Source organism: Epinephelus lanceolatus, chromosome 14 (assembly GCF_041903045.1).
Source record: "Epinephelus lanceolatus isolate andai-2023 chromosome 14, ASM4190304v1, whole genome shotgun sequence".
Lineage (NCBI taxonomy): Eukaryota > Metazoa > Chordata > Actinopteri > Perciformes > Serranidae > Epinephelus > Epinephelus lanceolatus.
In genome coordinates, this window is record NC_135747.1 from 7,751,944 (window position 1) to 7,769,010 (window position 17,067).

The 17,067-nt window shown below is 39.7% G+C and overlaps 2 protein-coding genes across 6 annotated transcripts in view; one reads left to right on the forward strand and one right to left on the reverse strand.

The window, feature by feature from the left end:
• The window catches only part of mlphb (melanophilin b), a 63,010-nt gene extending 59,657 nt beyond the window's left edge, over window positions 1-3,353 (forward strand). For all 5 annotated transcript variants that reach the window (XM_033617446.2, XM_078174282.1, XM_078174283.1 and 2 more), the window contains one exon: window positions 1,714-3,353. In XM_033617446.2, coding sequence (XP_033473337.2) covers window positions 1,714-1,740 — 27 coding nt within the window. In that variant the 3' untranslated portion in view covers window positions 1,741-3,353. The remainder of the gene's footprint in view (window positions 1-1,713) is intronic.
• Window positions 3,354-11,121: 7,768 nt separating this feature from the next.
• LOC117251593 (ras-related protein Rab-17-like) lies at window positions 11,122-16,404 on the reverse strand. Its single transcript, XM_033618053.2, has 5 exons — window positions 16,009-16,404; window positions 12,636-12,787; window positions 12,411-12,536; window positions 12,204-12,297; window positions 11,122-11,378 (listed from the first exon to the last, which is right to left on the reverse strand). Exons 1-5 carry the CDS (start codon window positions 16,187-16,189, stop codon window positions 11,248-11,250), a joined length of 684 nt encoding a protein of 227 aa, XP_033473944.1. The 5' UTR covers window positions 16,190-16,404; the 3' UTR covers window positions 11,122-11,247.
• Between the last annotated feature and the right edge of the window lie 663 nt (window positions 16,405-17,067).

Below are 17,067 nucleotides of genomic sequence, written 5' to 3' on the forward strand. Positions count from 1 at the left end.
ATACCCGTGAAATACCGTGAAACCGATATGAGTTTTTCTTAAAACCGTGATATGAAAATTTTGTCATACCACCCAGCCCTAATGACGACCACAGACTACCCCTGCCTGCTGCTATGGAGAGTTATTTCCTCTCACCTAGCAGCAGAACGTACGTGTGAGTTGGCCATTGGCTGTAGTCTTTGTAGTGTGTTTAAATGCAACGTTTTGGCAGAGACATAGGCAACATGAGACTACGCAACAGTTAGCCTTTATCTCCACTGGTTCTTTGATGTTGGTTTGGTGAGTCTGGGCCTTTAAGAAGTCCAAGAAATTATTGCCCGCAGCCAAGACATAGTTCAGCAAATAACCCCCCTTTACGCCACTACCTATTTTCATACTGTGGTTACAACCAGTAAGAAAGTGAGCTTTAGAGTTGCTGATAACACGTTTTGTTACCTTCGGATTTAGCCAGGCTAGCTGTTTCGAGTCTTTAAGCTAAGCTAATTGGCTGCTAGTTGTAGCTTTCTCTTCTTATCTCTTGGCAAGAAAGCAGATAAATGCATTTCCCAAAATGTCACACCATTCCTTCAAAATTATTTTTAAAAATGGTTCTTTTGTTGGAAACGAACTCTTCATTTACTGGTTACACTGGGCTTTGCCATCTTCTATCTGTGGATCGCCTGATTATTCATTTCCAATCAAGCTTTGTAGAGGTTTTAGAGAATTGTCTTTTATTTTCTTTTTGCTTCTTCTGTTTCAGTTGAATATACTAATTCTGTGCAATTCTTGCATTATTGAAAATGTATGTTTTTACTTTTACACAAGCTCTTAAATAATTAACATGTGAACAAGCTTGAGTGTTTTGTTTTGCCTGACTTCAAATAAAGCAGTGCATGAATCCTGCCAAAAGAATGAAGAAAAAATGACATGTTAAATTAGATTGAGGAAAAAAACAATAGTATATTGCTGTCATATTAAGAATATGAAAACTATATGGCTGTTTACTGTTACCTTAAATAGCCTGTGTACGTGCTTTTAGCTTATGAGAATTTAAAACACATGTGCTTGCATCCCACAGTCTGTATGGGCGTCACTGATTTGACTGCCAAGATTTATGAAAAGTATTTACGGTTAATGATATAGATTTGAAAGACAGCCATGCAATATATGTCTCAGGTGTATCGTGTTAAAAAAGAAATCCTCTCAACTCTAACTGAAGCACTTTTTGCAATTCTTAAACTTTTATTGGCCAAATGCAACAAGAACATTGTTGTCTTGGTGCTAAGCTGTGGTCCAGTCTTCAGCAATGGAGAGCAAAGCTACAGCTTTACAGTAGTTCTCTGTTAAATGAGATCTTTCATTTTTCTTTGATTATCACTATCTGTTTAGTATTCATCATCCTCTCTACACATATATTTTAAGAAGAAATACTGAATAGAGTTGATTTAATGTGCTTTAAATATGTTGACAATTTCCTGTTAGTTTGTTTTCTTTAGCCTGAGTAATCATTCACACCTGTCACATCTCAGACAATGACTTATAAGTCATCAACAGATTCACAAAGACGTTCTAGTCTTATTCTAGCTCCTGTTGTGTTTGTTTGTGCCTCACTTGCTATGAATGATTTCACAGCTGACGAAAATCATTAACCCAATCAAAGCATGACATCACTGATTACCTAATTATTAAACAGCCAATCATTGTCTTTTTCTGTCTGTCTCTGTCTGTTTGCAGAAACCAGTAATGACGCAGGGCTCATGAGGAGGAGGCTGAGCATTATATGACTGACGAGTTTTTCTGGTGACAACATTTATTACAGTTTGTCATAAACTGCAATTGGAATGAAAGAGATTCAGAGACTGTCAGCTGGGATGGGAGTGCTTACATTTATATTTAAAATGTTTCTGTGTTATTTTATTGGGATAGATCCATACCCTATTGATATTATATGCTGGAGTGATACATGATATGCACTAACTTTGCTAGATATAAATCTTAGTTTGCACTTATGATTTGCATACATTAACATCCAAGTTAATGCGTTCACCTTAAAGGGAAAGTTCAGATTTTTTGAAGTGGGGTTGTATAGGTCACTTATCTATTGACAGTATATTGCATACAGTAGATGTCAGTCGACACCCCCAGTTTAGAGAAGCAGGCTGGAGTCCGACATGAAAGCTAAGCAATGTACTGCTGTGGAGGAGTCAGAAACAAAACATATTTTAGCCGCCTAAAAAAATCCCACCTAATAAAAACAATATCAGTTTAAATGTGCACTATATTTAAAATATCTTCCCTACTTTAATGTCAGACGGTAACGGGAATATGAGGCCATTATATCACTGTCTTCAAAGCCAGCCAAAACAGTCATTTAACATTGCTGAACACAGGAGCTGCTGGTCTACTGCTGTTTCAGTCAGTTAGCTAGTTTGTGCTATTGTGTGACTTTGGTGTTTAGAGGGGTTAGTTCAGATTCGCCAAAGTCAAACAATAAGACAAATTGACTGATGCAGGCAGTGGTAGATCAGAAGCTCCCGAGTTCAGCGAGCTAAAAATACTGTTTTTCTAGATAGAGTCTGGTGGCTTTGAAAGTATTTAACTGAAGCCGTTGACAGCTTCCCCATCAGAGCAGGCTGTCTGACAGAAAAGTAAAGCAGTAAAAACATTCTCAATATAGCGTACACCTAAACGGATAATGATTTTTTGAGGTGGGACTTTTTTTAAGGTGATGTTAAGGTGACCCCCATCCACAGCAGTACATTGCATAGCCTCCATGTTGGACTCCAGTCTGCTTCTCCAAACTGGGCATATGCTAACTGAAAATATACTGACTATGGATAAGTACCCCATACAAGACCACTTCAAAAAATCTGAACTCTCCCTTTAATGTGCAAACGCATATGCATTTGCAGTTGTAATCTGAAGTCCATAGGTATTTATTCTAATATTCACATAGTACAAATGAAAACATAAAACTAAATGAAATTGTTTCCAGATTAAAGCAACATGTTGAATTATGCTATTTGTAGCCATTCGGAATACAGTGCAATAAGAAACTACAAATCTGTTTGAAATACTTTTACATTTCTTTTTCTTTTCTTATTTTAAACATTTTGTGATGTTTTGTTAATATCTTCAGAAATAGTTGTGAGGCTAAATTATCTGCATCATTTGAATGATATCATAGTTAGTACAGCAAGTTTCATAATGGCTAGTTAAAGTTATAGTGATGTATATGAATCAAATAAATATAGACATCAATGCACATTCCTTGCGAATACTATAGCACAATATCAAAATGGCATTTATGTTCAACTTTGAATTGTGTAATCTTTTCTTCTCTCTCATATTTATGTCATAAAAGCTTAAATATTTTTTTTTTATTATTGTCACCACTGATTTAAATAGGAACTATTTGAAAGTTACTGGTGCACATTACACATTTATAAATGTTTATGTTGTCAATGATAAAGGAATAGCCATATTTTTGATTTGAAGATGGTTTAATGATTTCCATTAGCTGTTTGCACATACAAACGGATGACAAACTAAAGAAAAAACCTAAATTAATGAAGAGCAGAGAAACACATAAATGCAGGAGCTTCCATGCAGGTTACAAAGAGTCACTAAATGACAGTGATATAAATCGTATGGCCTTTGCAGTCACAGGATTTCCTGGGATTAGTCACCCATCTGTAGATGTCAGTTAAAGCCTCACTTTCATTATATGTGTAATTCTAATTATGCAGTTACATCGTTTGTCTCGTTAGTATAATTAAATTATTTACAAACTTAACTGACACTGGCATTTTTTTTCTTTTTAACAACTAATGTAGTTATGACCTTGTGATCACAAATTTAACATCAAACAGCATTTTCTACCACAGTTCTTTCATGCATTTGTTTGCCATTGTTGCCTCTTCCTGCAGCAGAACTGAGATATCTCTTTCAAATCATGCTTTTGTTGCTGACAAAGTTTTGGCAGCTTCCAATAGCATTCATTCGTGCCTGTTGGGGTTCCTTGGCCTGGGATCAGTACAGAGTCTTCTTCTTATTTATATGTATTTTTAATTTTAGTTGTTGGTTGTCATGCCTTTACATGACTGAACATCCCTGTTTGATCCTTGTATAGGATCGCACCAGTGGGCACTCGACAGATGCTTTCAAGGTGCTTAACATAACAAGATTATTTTAAGAAATGGACATTCCAGAGAGGCTAATTTATAATACAGAAATGTTAAAATTGACATGCACAACATTTTCATATCCATAACATGAACTGACTCACAAAATATCTATCAATCATCCATTCTCACCTACTCTTCTGGGGCCAGGTCTGAAGAGTCGGCGTTTTCTGGGTTGACTACAGGGCCTCCTACCAGTTGGATATGCCTGGCAAACCCCCAACAGGAGGCATCCTGATATGCTGCCCAAACCACCTCAACTGGCCCCTTTCAACATGAAAAAGCAGCAGCTCTACTCCGATCTCCCTCTGGATGTCCAAGCTTCTTACCCTATCACTAAGGCTGAGCCCAGCCACCCTACAGAGGAACCCCATGTCCACCGCTTGTATTCACAATCTCATTCTTTCAGTCACTACCCAAAGCTCATGGCCATCGGTAAGGGGGTTGGAACATAGATGGACCTGTAATTTGAGAGCTTTTCCTTCCAGCTCAGCTCCCTCTTTGCCATGGTAGTATAGTGCAATGCCCACATCACTGTTGATGCTGCACCAAACCGTCTGTCCATCTCATAATCTATTTTACCCCCACTCATGAACAAGACCCAGAGACACTTAAACCTCTATACTAGGGGCAGGAACTCTCTCCCAACCAAGACAGGGCAATCCACCATTTTCCAGGGCAGAACCATGGCCTCAGACTTGGAGGCACTTACTCTCTTCTTATACAATAATTGCATGGCTCAGTTTGCCAGAACTTCTTCGAGGCCAATCAAAAATCCTTCTCCAAAGCCCTTCCAACCTCCTCCCAGACCCAGGTTTTGGCTTTGGCAACTGGTAAAGTTGCCACCCTTCTGGCCAATCGATACTTATCTGCTGCGTCAGGAGAGCTCTGAGCAAACTAAACCCAAAATGCCTCCTTCTTCAGCCTGACGGCCTCCTTCAGGTGTCCACTAGCAGGTTGTTAGGTTGCTGCCATGACAGGCACAACTTAAGCAGCCACCTCAGCAATGGAGGTTTTGAACATGGCCCACTCTTATTCCATGTCCCCTATGTCCCTGAGGACGCATGAAAAATGGGAGTTGAAGACCTCATGAATAGGGGCCTCATGGTGTTCTGTTACCAATTACACCTATGAAGCACCTTCTGTTCAAACATGGTGTTCATTATGGCTAACCCATGACTAGCACAGAAGTCCAATCATCAAATACAACTCGGGTTCAGATCAGGCAGATTGTTTCTCCTAGTGATCACTCTCCAGGTTTCTCTATCGTTTGCTCATAGCGTTATCGTCCCCCAGAAGAACTATAGTATCCTCAGTCGGTACCCTTTCCAGGACACCACCCAGAGACTCCAAGTAGGCCTGGTGCTCTGAGCTGCTGTTTGGCGCATAAGCAAGACCTCTTCTCATGGATTTGCAGTTGCAGGAGACCATCTTGTTACCCAGGGAGAACTCCAACACAGTGACGCTCAGCCAGGAGTTTGTAAGTACTCTCATACCCACCCGGCACCTCTTATCCTTGGCATCTCCAAAAACAGGTGAGAGTCCAGCCCCTCTCCAGGAGTTTGGTTCCAGGATATAAGCTACAGTTTAGGTTTATGAAAACTTTTGCCTCTATGAAAATATTTTTTTGCTGGTTGAAATCTTTGGGCAGACAAAAAGTTAAGTCAAGAAAATGCACCTTTTTGAAAAGCGAATGAGCACGAACGGCTGGACATAATTTAAATGTAACTTAATGTTTGGCGCGGGTTGGGTGCGGGTCTGTAAATTTTAGAAGATAATTACGTCGGGTGGGTGGCGGGTGGATGATTGATGAGTGCACGAGGATTTGGGTGCGCTCAAACGCCATCCGCGCATTTCTATCAGACAGGTAGTGTTTGACTGGGATGACTATGGGAAATGAAGAACAGAAATTACTGTTATAAAAAAATGTCCCTTTTCCAGTGTAAGCCAAGTCATAGGCTACACAGAGTGGGCAGCTCCATAAGGGAATACTGTGTATCACATATTGTTCTTCAGGAGTGGGTGACGTCAGCATATCAACACATTGCTGCCCCTCCTGCTGGAATAAAGATATGATGGAACAGCTGATAGATTATGACACCAGAACCTCAGAGGAACCACCTTATAACGCAGTCTTTCGTCTTTTAGTCTCACCACAGTAATTGCTTGTGTCCAGTCAGTGGGTTTTACAATAGGCTGTCCTGTCACACCTAGAAGAAGGGAAGGATTTCTCTGGTTCAGTCTTCATTCCTGTACCTATTCAGCTCCCGTGGTTTTTACATCAGGCAGCCAGTGAAGTTTGGCTCAGCAAACTATCCGACAAGGAATCTTCCAAACAGTAAGTCTTCAAATTTGTTCAATTTTCCTGTGAGATGCAAAATCAGATCAAATATTGTTAGTATCAGAAGAGATGCCTGTGAGGAGCCAGAAAGTCAATTCAAACAGTCTGCTGAGATTAAGAGGGAAAACTTCCTTAAAAATGAGTGCATGAAAAACAATCCAAAGTAGATACAATGCACATGACAAGCTACTTTAAATGTTCCAGTAATTTGCTACTGTTGACACGATGATGTCTGTGATGGTAATTCAATGAAACTGATGAAAAAGTAAGGCTTTCTTATAATATACTTTATCAGTGGAGATCACAGATCAATCCAGTAATTATATTTCCTACATTTATCACCTCTGATGGTCCTCATTATGAGCGCCACACTGATATTTAACACTGTGTTCTGGGTTTAGAAGTGACTGATTTTATGTTTGTTTTTTCACTCCAGGTCGAGCTGCAATGAGGGTGTGTGCGGTACTGTGTGCTGTCTTGCTGCTGCTGAGTCAAGCCCTGAGTGGATCTCATCAAGCAGGTTCACTTATTACCAGAGGTGAGGGATCCCCTAACTCCTCCTCTTCCCATATTCTTAGTATGCTTTTCGTCACCACAATAGTAGTGGGCCAAATATTATAGCAATTTTAACTATTAATAGTACTTACAAAGGATAGAGTATTATTATATCACGTTTTTGGGGTTAAGTTAGTTTTTTGGTTTGAGTTGGAACTACCATAGTTGGCTGGTATAATAAAGACAGTTTTTGAGACTTTTATGTAATGGAATCTGTTTGTCTCTTCATTCCATGTCCCTCCATTATCTGTGGTGTCCAGATGTAGACATCAATGCCTCCTGGTATACAAGCAGAGGGATCAGACCTGTGGGAAGGTTTGGTCGAAAAGCTGCAAGAAGAAATGAGCATCTGGCTTTCATTACAGCCGGAATTTACAAACCAACAGCTGAGACTGACAACAATGTTTGGATTACACAGTGAAATGCTATGGATGATTGAGTATCTATTGTGTTCTCATTTATTTCTAGTGTTCACATGGGTTTTGGTCATTTGGGAAGTTTCATTAAGGATGTAGAGGAGTGTTTGAAAAACATATTACAGGGTTTGACATTGATTGTACCTACTCTTAGCAGTCGAGCAACAGCTTCTGCTAAGGTATGGCAACACCACTTGGACAAACCACATGTCTACCTACACTGTAATACTAGAAGCAACAGTTTTAGTGTTTTAATGTCAATTTGTTAAGTTTATTTAAGAGTATGATTAAAGTTGTTTTTATCATCAGTATACAGTATTGGGGGAAATTATTACTACCTAGCTCTGGTGCATCATGTGACCTGCTGTTTAAACTGCAGCCACCACACCAATAGGGAGACATCAGACACCACTTTTTGTTAGCCTTGCTAGCTTGCCTACTTCTATTGGATATCTTCATACTGTATAAAGATATACATAATAACAGGAAAACACAGAATTGTTGTTAAAAGTGAGAAGTTTCAGCTTGGATATAATATTAAATCAGCTTTTTAAACCACATTTAAGAAATCCCTCAATAAGTTACCTCTTACTGGTTTACCTTAGTGCAGCATTTCATAACTTAACAGTCAAAAAACATTAAATTAAATCAAGAATGAAACATTAGTTGACTTTGCTCTGCATTATTCCAATAATTCTTCAGTACTTCATGGTGCAAATCGTCAGTGGTTTATTCTCACTTTGGTTGTATTTATAGCTCAACAGTTTAAAATGAAGCAAGGCTTGTCTGAGTTCATTCAAGGAGTCTGCACAACATCTGCAAAATCTGAAACAGCAGTACTGAAGGTTTTTATTCACAAGATTTATAGATTCATAATGACAACCAAATCATTTCACATGCATTTCATCTACTCAGTGTGAGGTGTTTCTTTGTTTCTGTGAGGCATCTAAACCAAACAAGGACCAGCGGCCCCTCAGGCCTTACAGGAGCTTGGTTTCAATCAGCACAATAAAGCCTTGTTTCAGTGACGATTATCATCTAAGATCCAGCAATGTTTTGAATCACTGAGCAGTAAAAAAGGCCACATTTGGAGCCATCCTGCAGAGAAACGTTGTTTGTGTGTGTGTGTGTGTGTGTGTGTGTGTGTGTGTGTGTGTGTTCGCGGAATGGCGAAAACATGAGAGAATATTGTTCAAAGAGCAAGTGGCTGACTGCAGGGGGAGCAATCACTTTATATGGAGGCTTCAGCCTGCCAAATACAAACACAGATACCATTTTGCCTATTGTCAGTGATGTCTTTTAAATCATGGTGGTATTAAATTATAGGGACACGTTTTGTATGATTTATGATTGTGGCTGTTGTGCACAGTGAGTTTAATCCAAAGCAGATTCTTTTGCTTCACATATTTACAAATCATTGTGAAGAGAAAAAAATATGCAACAGCAACACTTCCAGGTCTATGGAATACATAAAAAAGAATCATGCAAATGTACTACAAACTGTCACTCCTGACTAGACCATTCCCCCCAAGATTATATAACTCCACCCTTCAGGCCTGTGACTCTCTTTTTCCTTTTCCAACACAGTCTCACTCCAACCTCATCACATATTAACGTGTGGTCGTGGTCTTTCCACGTATAAATATGACATGCAAAGTACCCTGGGTGTGCTGGTTTTTGATGTTCTAGGATGCGGCGTCAACTTCAGTCTGTTATATGCATTGTTTGTTTTTTTTAAATATTCTCCAGTTTTCACAGGAAATGTACAGTTTGCATGCAGGCTCTGTAAATGCAATACATTGGTACAACACTGCAAAATGGCCTTTTTTTTCTTTCAATAAACACATATGGTTATATTTAGCCAACATAGCTACATGTGGTTGGGTTTAGGAAAAAAGAACAGGGTTTGGCTTTATTATCTTATGGGAAGCGAACACCAGCCTACCAGGTAAAGGTCGGTGGTTGTTGGGCCGATCCACCACCCCTTCTATCTGCCATACTCAGACTTTTGTCACCTTAATTCTTGTCACACTGCGTCTCCCCCTGATGCTGCCGTGCACTGTTAAACAATGACAACAAATGGCAGCATATCATGCCAATGTGAAAGGACAGGCTTTTCTCGTCAGTGTCTGATGCCGATGACCAAATCAGAGGTATGGGCAGAGAGGCTAGCTAAACATATCCTGACACCAGCTTCATATTTAATGCACAGACATAAAAATGATGTTAAATATCTCATCTCCACTCAGACAAAAATCAAATAAGCATATTTTCCAAAATGTTTAACTATTTCTTTAAAAACAAAAATCTCACTGTTTCAGATGGTATAACTTAAGGGCTAACACTAAGACAAAATGTGGCACACAGTAAAACTAGATGGAAGGTTTGTGTCTCACCTACAGTGCATCTGTGACTCATTCACCCAGGTACAAATGAAATCATTTCCAACTCCAGACCTGCAGCACACAGCATGTTGTTACACAATGGAAATATTTTCAAAATCTGGACTGTTAAAATAGTTTTTTATTATTATCATTATTAACCTTGACGGAGTCTCCATTGTGTACAATAAAAAGGGAATTTGGACAACCACACTTAACTGAACGCTGCCTTGGGGATCTCCGCTCTGTTTGATCACAGGCAGGAGACACTGAATGAGGGTAATTGGTATCAGTTCAACATCTGGCATAGGCAGAGACTGAGGGGGTTGATCTTAAACCCACTGAGGAAAATTGCTGCAGCAAATAGAACTGTTGTTGATAGATCCTTGCTGCACACAACTGTAATACCAATGACAAGGACTTAGGCCCCGTTCACACATGAAGTGTTTAGCAGGTTGTCAAATGCAACCCGCTTGCTGCGTCTTTTTACTGTTGCCAGGCAACCACCCCATCACATCCTTACCTTCCTGTGTGAACAATCCTTTTTTGTTAAATTTCACAGTAAGTAGTAGCTAGTTACTAAAATGGTCAGGCAGCAGGTACTTGCTCTAGCTCTGGTTGAAGGTGAGAGGCTGTCAGCAAATAGCTTGTTAGGCACAGGGAAACAGAGATCTGTGTGGTTACATGAGACCCTAAAAAAGAGGGTGGATAATGGGGAGTACCACCGGAGCATCTCCTCTATGGTGGCGGTTTCCAGGCATATTTTAGGATGACTCGGGCAGTTTTATAGCTCAGGGTATCAAGCAACCGCTACCACCAGTTTCTCCTCCATTGTTTACCAACTATAAACTTGGTGTCATGAAAACCACAGAAGGCCCGCCTCTCACATCATCCAATTGGACAATGAGAAAAAAGATGATGAAAAAGGGATAATTGCGGGTGCTTGTCTGCTCTGAGTTGAAGTTTTTTAAACTCAAGGGGTTCAGACCACTCTGGCAAAAATGCCAGGTGCTTAGAGTGCAGAAATGCGAGACATGTAGCAACACAAAAATAACTAAAAACAATGACAACAAGCCGTTTCCAGCTGCTGAAATGCTTTCTGTGTAATCGGGGCCTTAAACTGAATAATATCAAGTAGCTTTTAGCCTTTATTACTTATTGAATGTGAAGTAAAACACCTGAGAAAGTGTGTTCCTTGGTTAATCACCACAATGCAAATTGCAGGATAAATGCAGTGTTGTGCATTGGTCAGAAGAATCCACACATTCAGAATCTACAAGCCTTTTATTGATGTTTTGATGTACTTATACCCACATGTTACCTAGTGCAGCTTTAAAATGGTGAAGACAGGCAGAGAGACAGAACAGACAGTAATATGGCAGAGACAAAGTTTAGGGTCCAACTTTACAGCAGAATGCAAAAGGACTGAATGTGTCTTTGCGATGCAGATCCACATGTGGTGTCTCCTGCCACTCTGACAAACCTCCCTGCTGCTCTCCAATACACTCATACACTCTGTGGGCTGAATGAGAACTTTGTTACTTAAGACACTACACTCACTATTCAATACAAAGGAACGTGCAGACATTTTAGAAGCCTGGAGTTTAAAGTGTAAAAGAAATCTTGCAACTCAGACATAGTCTGAGACCATAGTTTATAGTTTTTATTTTGCCAATAACTGTGTGTAGATAATAGATGAAGAATAATTGTCCCCGTGTTAGTATCTACTGCTCTCTAGTGGTAGATAAGGAATCTTTCTTTGGCTGAGGGACCTTTGTTCCCAGAGATTAGTCTGCCAGGCAGACACTCTTCTTTCTCTAGTAAGATTAGGAAGCCCTAAAAAACTAGTACAGTGGTTCCCAACTGGTGGGTTGCGGTCCAAAAGTGGGTTGCGAGTCCATTCTGAATGGACCACAACTGACATGTAAATGTGTTTGAAAAGTCTGTAAAAACACATTTCATTTTTCAGTACAGTGAATTTCCAGCACAGAGCTCTTATTCTGAAGGACTGTTTTCTGCTGTAGAGTAAGTGACTAACTGACAGTTACTTAAAAGAGACAGCAAACTAGCTCAATGACATGGTCAAATGCAAGTGCGATGCTGAATACATTAAACTGTCTGGACCTTGAACTAATGACTAAGGAAAAATCTGGACCCTATGGCCGGACCAATTGGAAACCACTTACTGGTGAAATATGCTGGTGCAAAACACAGCCTAAAAGCCAACATGGGAGGTTAAGTTCAGGCAATAAAAGTGTCAAAACATAAGATAAGATAAGCCTTTACTGATCTCCAGAGGGAAAATTCTGAACTTCTGAACTGCAGTTCCTTCAGCACCGTGACTTACCTACAGCTTTCAGCAGCTGGCTGATTTGATCCCCTGTCAGAGCTGATGTCTCTGTAAAGAATAAGCCCCTGTCATCAGCCAGACTCTGTCCTTCCTGTATGATGAGATAATTAACGCAGAAATTGCATGTGGTAGATTGAAATATATAGTAAATGTGCATGTTAAAAAGGGACTGATTGAGATTAAGGTGATTTTCTGTGTATGTACCTGCACTGAGATTTGTCGATCCTGTTCCAAGTCTCCCTTGTTGCCTACAAGCCATATGACAGTAGATCCTGGGGTGTACTGTTTCTCAAGCTCTTTAAGCCACACTTGAGCTCTGATGAATGTCTCCTATGGTGACACAATCATACACAAGAATACACAACAGCATGAGCACCAGCCAAGATAAGAAAAGTAATTCCCATTGTGTCAGGTGTCTGTTCCTTTTACCCTTTTGCTGATATCATAGACCAAGAGTGCAGCTTGGGCTCCTCTGTAGTAAAGTGGGGTGACACTGTGGTATTTTTCCTGCCCTGCGGTGTCCCATATCTCAAAGCGAAGAGTGACATCACTCAGAGGCACCACCTGGGTCAGGTAGGCACCTGAGGGGGCAGATAGCAGAATGACAGCAGAGAGGATTCATTTCTTCAGTCTTCAGTCTTTAGAGATGGTCCAGTTAAAAATGAAACATGCTTTTCAACATTTTCTGCAAGGTTATTGTATTATTTTTGTTTTGTACAATTTTGGAGTGAGAAATAAGGAAGGAGCACAATGCAAAAGTTTAAGCACCTCAAGACATTTGAGTTCTCAGACAACTTTTACCAGGGTCTCACACCTTAATTACCTTATAAGGACTATGACTTGTTCACAATCACTGTTAGGAAAGGCCAGGTGATGTAAATTTCAAAGCTTTATAAAAATACTCTAACTCCTGAAACCTTGTCCCAACAATCAACAGCTGCCTAGCAATCCAAAAACTAAAATAACTGATGCCCCAAAAGCAGGAGAAGACTATAAGATGATAGCAAAGTGTTTTCAGGTTGCTGTTTCCTTTGTTCATAATGTAATTAAGAAATGGCAGGTAACAGTAACTGTGGAGGTCAAGTTGAAGTCTGGAAGACCAAGAAAACTTTCTGAGAGAGCTGCTCATAGGATTGCTAGAAAGGCAAAACAAAAGCCCCATTTGATTGCAAAAGACCTGCAGAAAGATTTGTCAGACTCTGGAGTGTGGTGCACTGTTCTACTGTGCAGTGACACCTGCACAATTATGACCTTCATGGAAGAGTCATTAGAGTAAAACCTTTTCTGTGTCTTCTGTGTCTACAACAGGACAATGATCCTAAACACACCTTAAAATCCACAATGGACTACCTCAAGAGTTGCAAGGTAAGGTTTTGCCATGGCCCTCACGGTCCCCCGACCTAAACATCACTGCAAATCTGTGGATAGACCTCAAAAGAGCAGTGCATGCAAGACGGCCCAAGAATCTCACAGAGCTAGAAGCCTTTTGCAGGAAGAATGGGGGAAAATTCTCCAAACAAGAACTTAAAGACTGTTAGCTGGTCACAAAATGCATTAAGAAGCTGTAATACCTACCAAAGGGGGCGCTACTAAGTAATGACCATGCAAGGTGCCCAAACTTTTGCTTCAGATTTTTTTCCTTTTTTGTTATTTTGAATTTTTTTTTGTTGATTGAAATTAAAGTCATCTTGCTTAAAATATTGAAGAAATGTTTCATCGTTAACTTCATGCCTTTTGGAAATCAGGTCATCCTTTACTAACTTAGCTTTAGAGTAAACGTATTTGTCAAGGAGTGCCCAAACTTTTGCATGCAACTGTAAGTGCCAGTTACTGTACATGCCAAACTGATAAATCAAGGCCACTTGGAGGACACAAAATCCCACCAAGGCCAAATGCTCTATATGACAAAATCAAAGATACAATATGTGACATTCACAATATTGATACCAGCAAACAACTATTTGCTATGTAAAGATGTATTGGTTTAATGGCATCCTGAGCAGAGAAGTAACGCTACCTCTGTGTGTGTTGTAATATGAGCTTTATTTGTTCTTTGTTTTGGTAGCTGGGCGGGCTGGCCATGCACATTTATGCTTGTGATTCCTTCCCCCTCCTCTCTTCCTTCTTGTTCATGTGCCCACTGGCTAGCTTATCACTGCCACTTTGCACCGTGTGTACCACTGATAACATCATCCTGTAGCAAGACAGCGTTGTAATGGAAGTGTAACAGGCACCCTCTGGTGTCCCCCCAGGTCAACATGAGCTAACCCCTATTAATGTCAGCACTGTTGCCATTGTGTTAGCACTGCACTGCTATGCGCTGCCATTTCACCTCAGCGAACTCCATGTTTGCTTTTGACATCTGAGGTGAGAGCCATGTGCAGGCAATCCCTGTCCACACTATGAATGGCTTAAAAAAGATCAATGAAAAGGAAAAATAACTTATGTATCTGCCCTGTGATTTGGATCTGTTCAAAATGCAACAGGTTCTTCCTTGGCACATGCTATACTCTTCCGCCATCATGAAAATTGGGCCAGTAGATTCACCATAATCCTGCTGACAACCAGATAAAAAGAATGAATAAATAACATGAAAAAATGATGCCTTGACTGAGGTTACTATCACACTATAATAAACAGTCAAGTTCAGCATTTGGGGAATAAGTTTTGTTAACGTTAGCCTAGCTTAACATAGAGACTGGAAACAGGAGGAGTGGTTGGAGGGCCAGCTCTATCTCCTTCAGAGACTGAGCTTTGCGAGTGATTTGCCACCTCAGAAATACGCCTGTGCTCAAAGAAGAACTCACGTTCAAATATAAATGCTGTTATCTGCTATATATGCACTTGAGAAGGCAAATCCATCTCCGTAAGTTTCTTTTTTTTCTTTTGTGAAAAAGTCCGAAGAATTCTATAACAAAAATTATATGTTTCTTTTAAAGTAACTGTGAAAACTATAAATAAACAATTTTAAGAATCAATTTAATAAATAATTTCTTATTTCATTTGGTATTATTACAGATTTGCAGTGATGATTGGTAATATCTATGTTCATGTTGTCCAACGTCAAGTCTGTATTTGATCATATGACAATACTATAAAATATACAATAGTTGTTTCAACCCAAAATTTGGCACAAGGGTTCATCATAATAGTGTGCACTGGGGCCCACCCTAACTACCGCACGCCACTGGGTGTGACTAACCTTAATCTGGATACCTCCTCACTTCTACATTTGTAGCTCTGTGCTATAACTGTCTTTTGTGTTTTTCAGTATGTTCTGCCCTGATATATGCTTTACATTCCCCTTTTTTTTTAGCAATCCTGTCTGCAAATCCACTACCGTTTAATCCTACAGGTGCAGGTATCCATCAAAATTCTATACCCAATTTCTGAATTTTACATACACACTGAAAAATTCAAACATTATATCTTCACTAACTGAATTTTGTTGTGGGTGTTATTTCTCTGTGAAGTCATTGCTACCGGCCAGGAAATAGTCAAGTGCATTTCATACTTTGATTTCTACACAGATCAAATAGATACATTTTTGTTAATTAGTAAAATTTAGAGGTGCTAGTAAGGTCATGCTAGCTGCTAAGATAACTGTCTCCTGACAGTAGCTTCATATTTACAGTACAGACATGAGAGTGGTATAGATCTCTCATCAAGAGAGTGAAAACTGCTTTTTCAAGTGTCAAACTATTCCTTCTAGTTTAAACTTTATCTTATAAGGATTTTTCAGTATTAATACATCTTACTCTGTAACCACTGATGTCTGAAGTTCTCAGTAACACAAACTCACAGCCCACAGTAGGTGATGTACTCCTGAACTCATCTTTGCCAAATCGCATTGCCAGGCTGGACTTTCCCACACCAGAGCTTCCCAGAAGTACCATCTTAACCCTGAGGGTCCGCACTGGTCTACTCAAAGTGTCTCTGCGGAGCTGGGCTCCTCCTGGAACACTCAGGAGCTTTTCCCCCATCCAGAGTTCACTTCACTCCGAAAAAGTGAGAAAATACAGATGGACAAGACAGAAGAAGTCCAAAAACGTCCTCAAGTCCTGATTCAGTAGTCAGTCTTTTCTCAGTTAAGAAGCAAAAGCTGCTCCAAACTGTATAAAAACATTCATATGTCGTCTTTGCAGTGAGAGTCTGAGGCGGCGCCAGCTTCACCTTGTTCTACAGAAAATAGAAGTAAAACCAAAGTCCAGTCTCAACTTGTAAAAGGCCAACATAATTTCACTTCCTTGTTTACACCCCCTTCTGAGCCATAAAACTTTCCAGGACAATCTAAATTAGAACTCCCGTGCACTCTTGATTATTTTGCTCATTAGACCTCACACAGGATGACTACAAGTGTTAATTGTTAACACAGAATGGGACATTTTGGTCTTTTGTCGTTTCAGTTCTCATCTATTTTATTTCAACTGCTACATGTCAGATACAAACAGAAGCTGTGCCCAGTTTCCTATCTGATGCACATATGAATTCATACACCTCAAATATGCAATGTAAAGAAAAAGTAATTTTCATATTATTGTTCTGTCACTAAGCAGGATTTCAACGTGAATATCCCTTTACAACATGTACTGTACAGCTAAATCTGTTGCACAGTAACATAACTACTGTGTGTCGTTAGAAATAAGACACAGAAATATCCCTTATCTTAATGTATGTATGGCTGCACAGAGATTCTGCAGAGACCACAGTGGGCCCGTTTTCCTCCTGTGTTTCTCCTTGCATGACACTGTATCGACACTGGAGGGCGTCATTGTATTTATTACTGGAAATCATAAACTGTGAAGTCCACAGTTTATAAGCTTATATCTGTATTAAATTTGTCCTTTGATTTTCACTTTAA

Excerpts from the sequence above, each read along its gene's own strand:
- LOC117251593 (XM_033618053.2), bottom strand. The coding sequence starts at position 16,189 with ATGGGGGAAAAGCTCCTGAGTGTTCCAGGAGGAGCCCAGCTCCGCAGA. Across the intron at positions 12,537-12,635 it reads TCTATGATATCAGCAAAAGG|GAGACATTCATCAGAGCTCA; the intron begins GTAAAAGGAACA and ends GTGTCACCATAG. Across the intron at positions 11,379-12,203 it reads CCAGCTGCTGAAAGCTGTAG|CCCACAGAGTGTATGAGTGT; the intron begins GTAAGTCACGGT and ends GTTCTCATTCAG.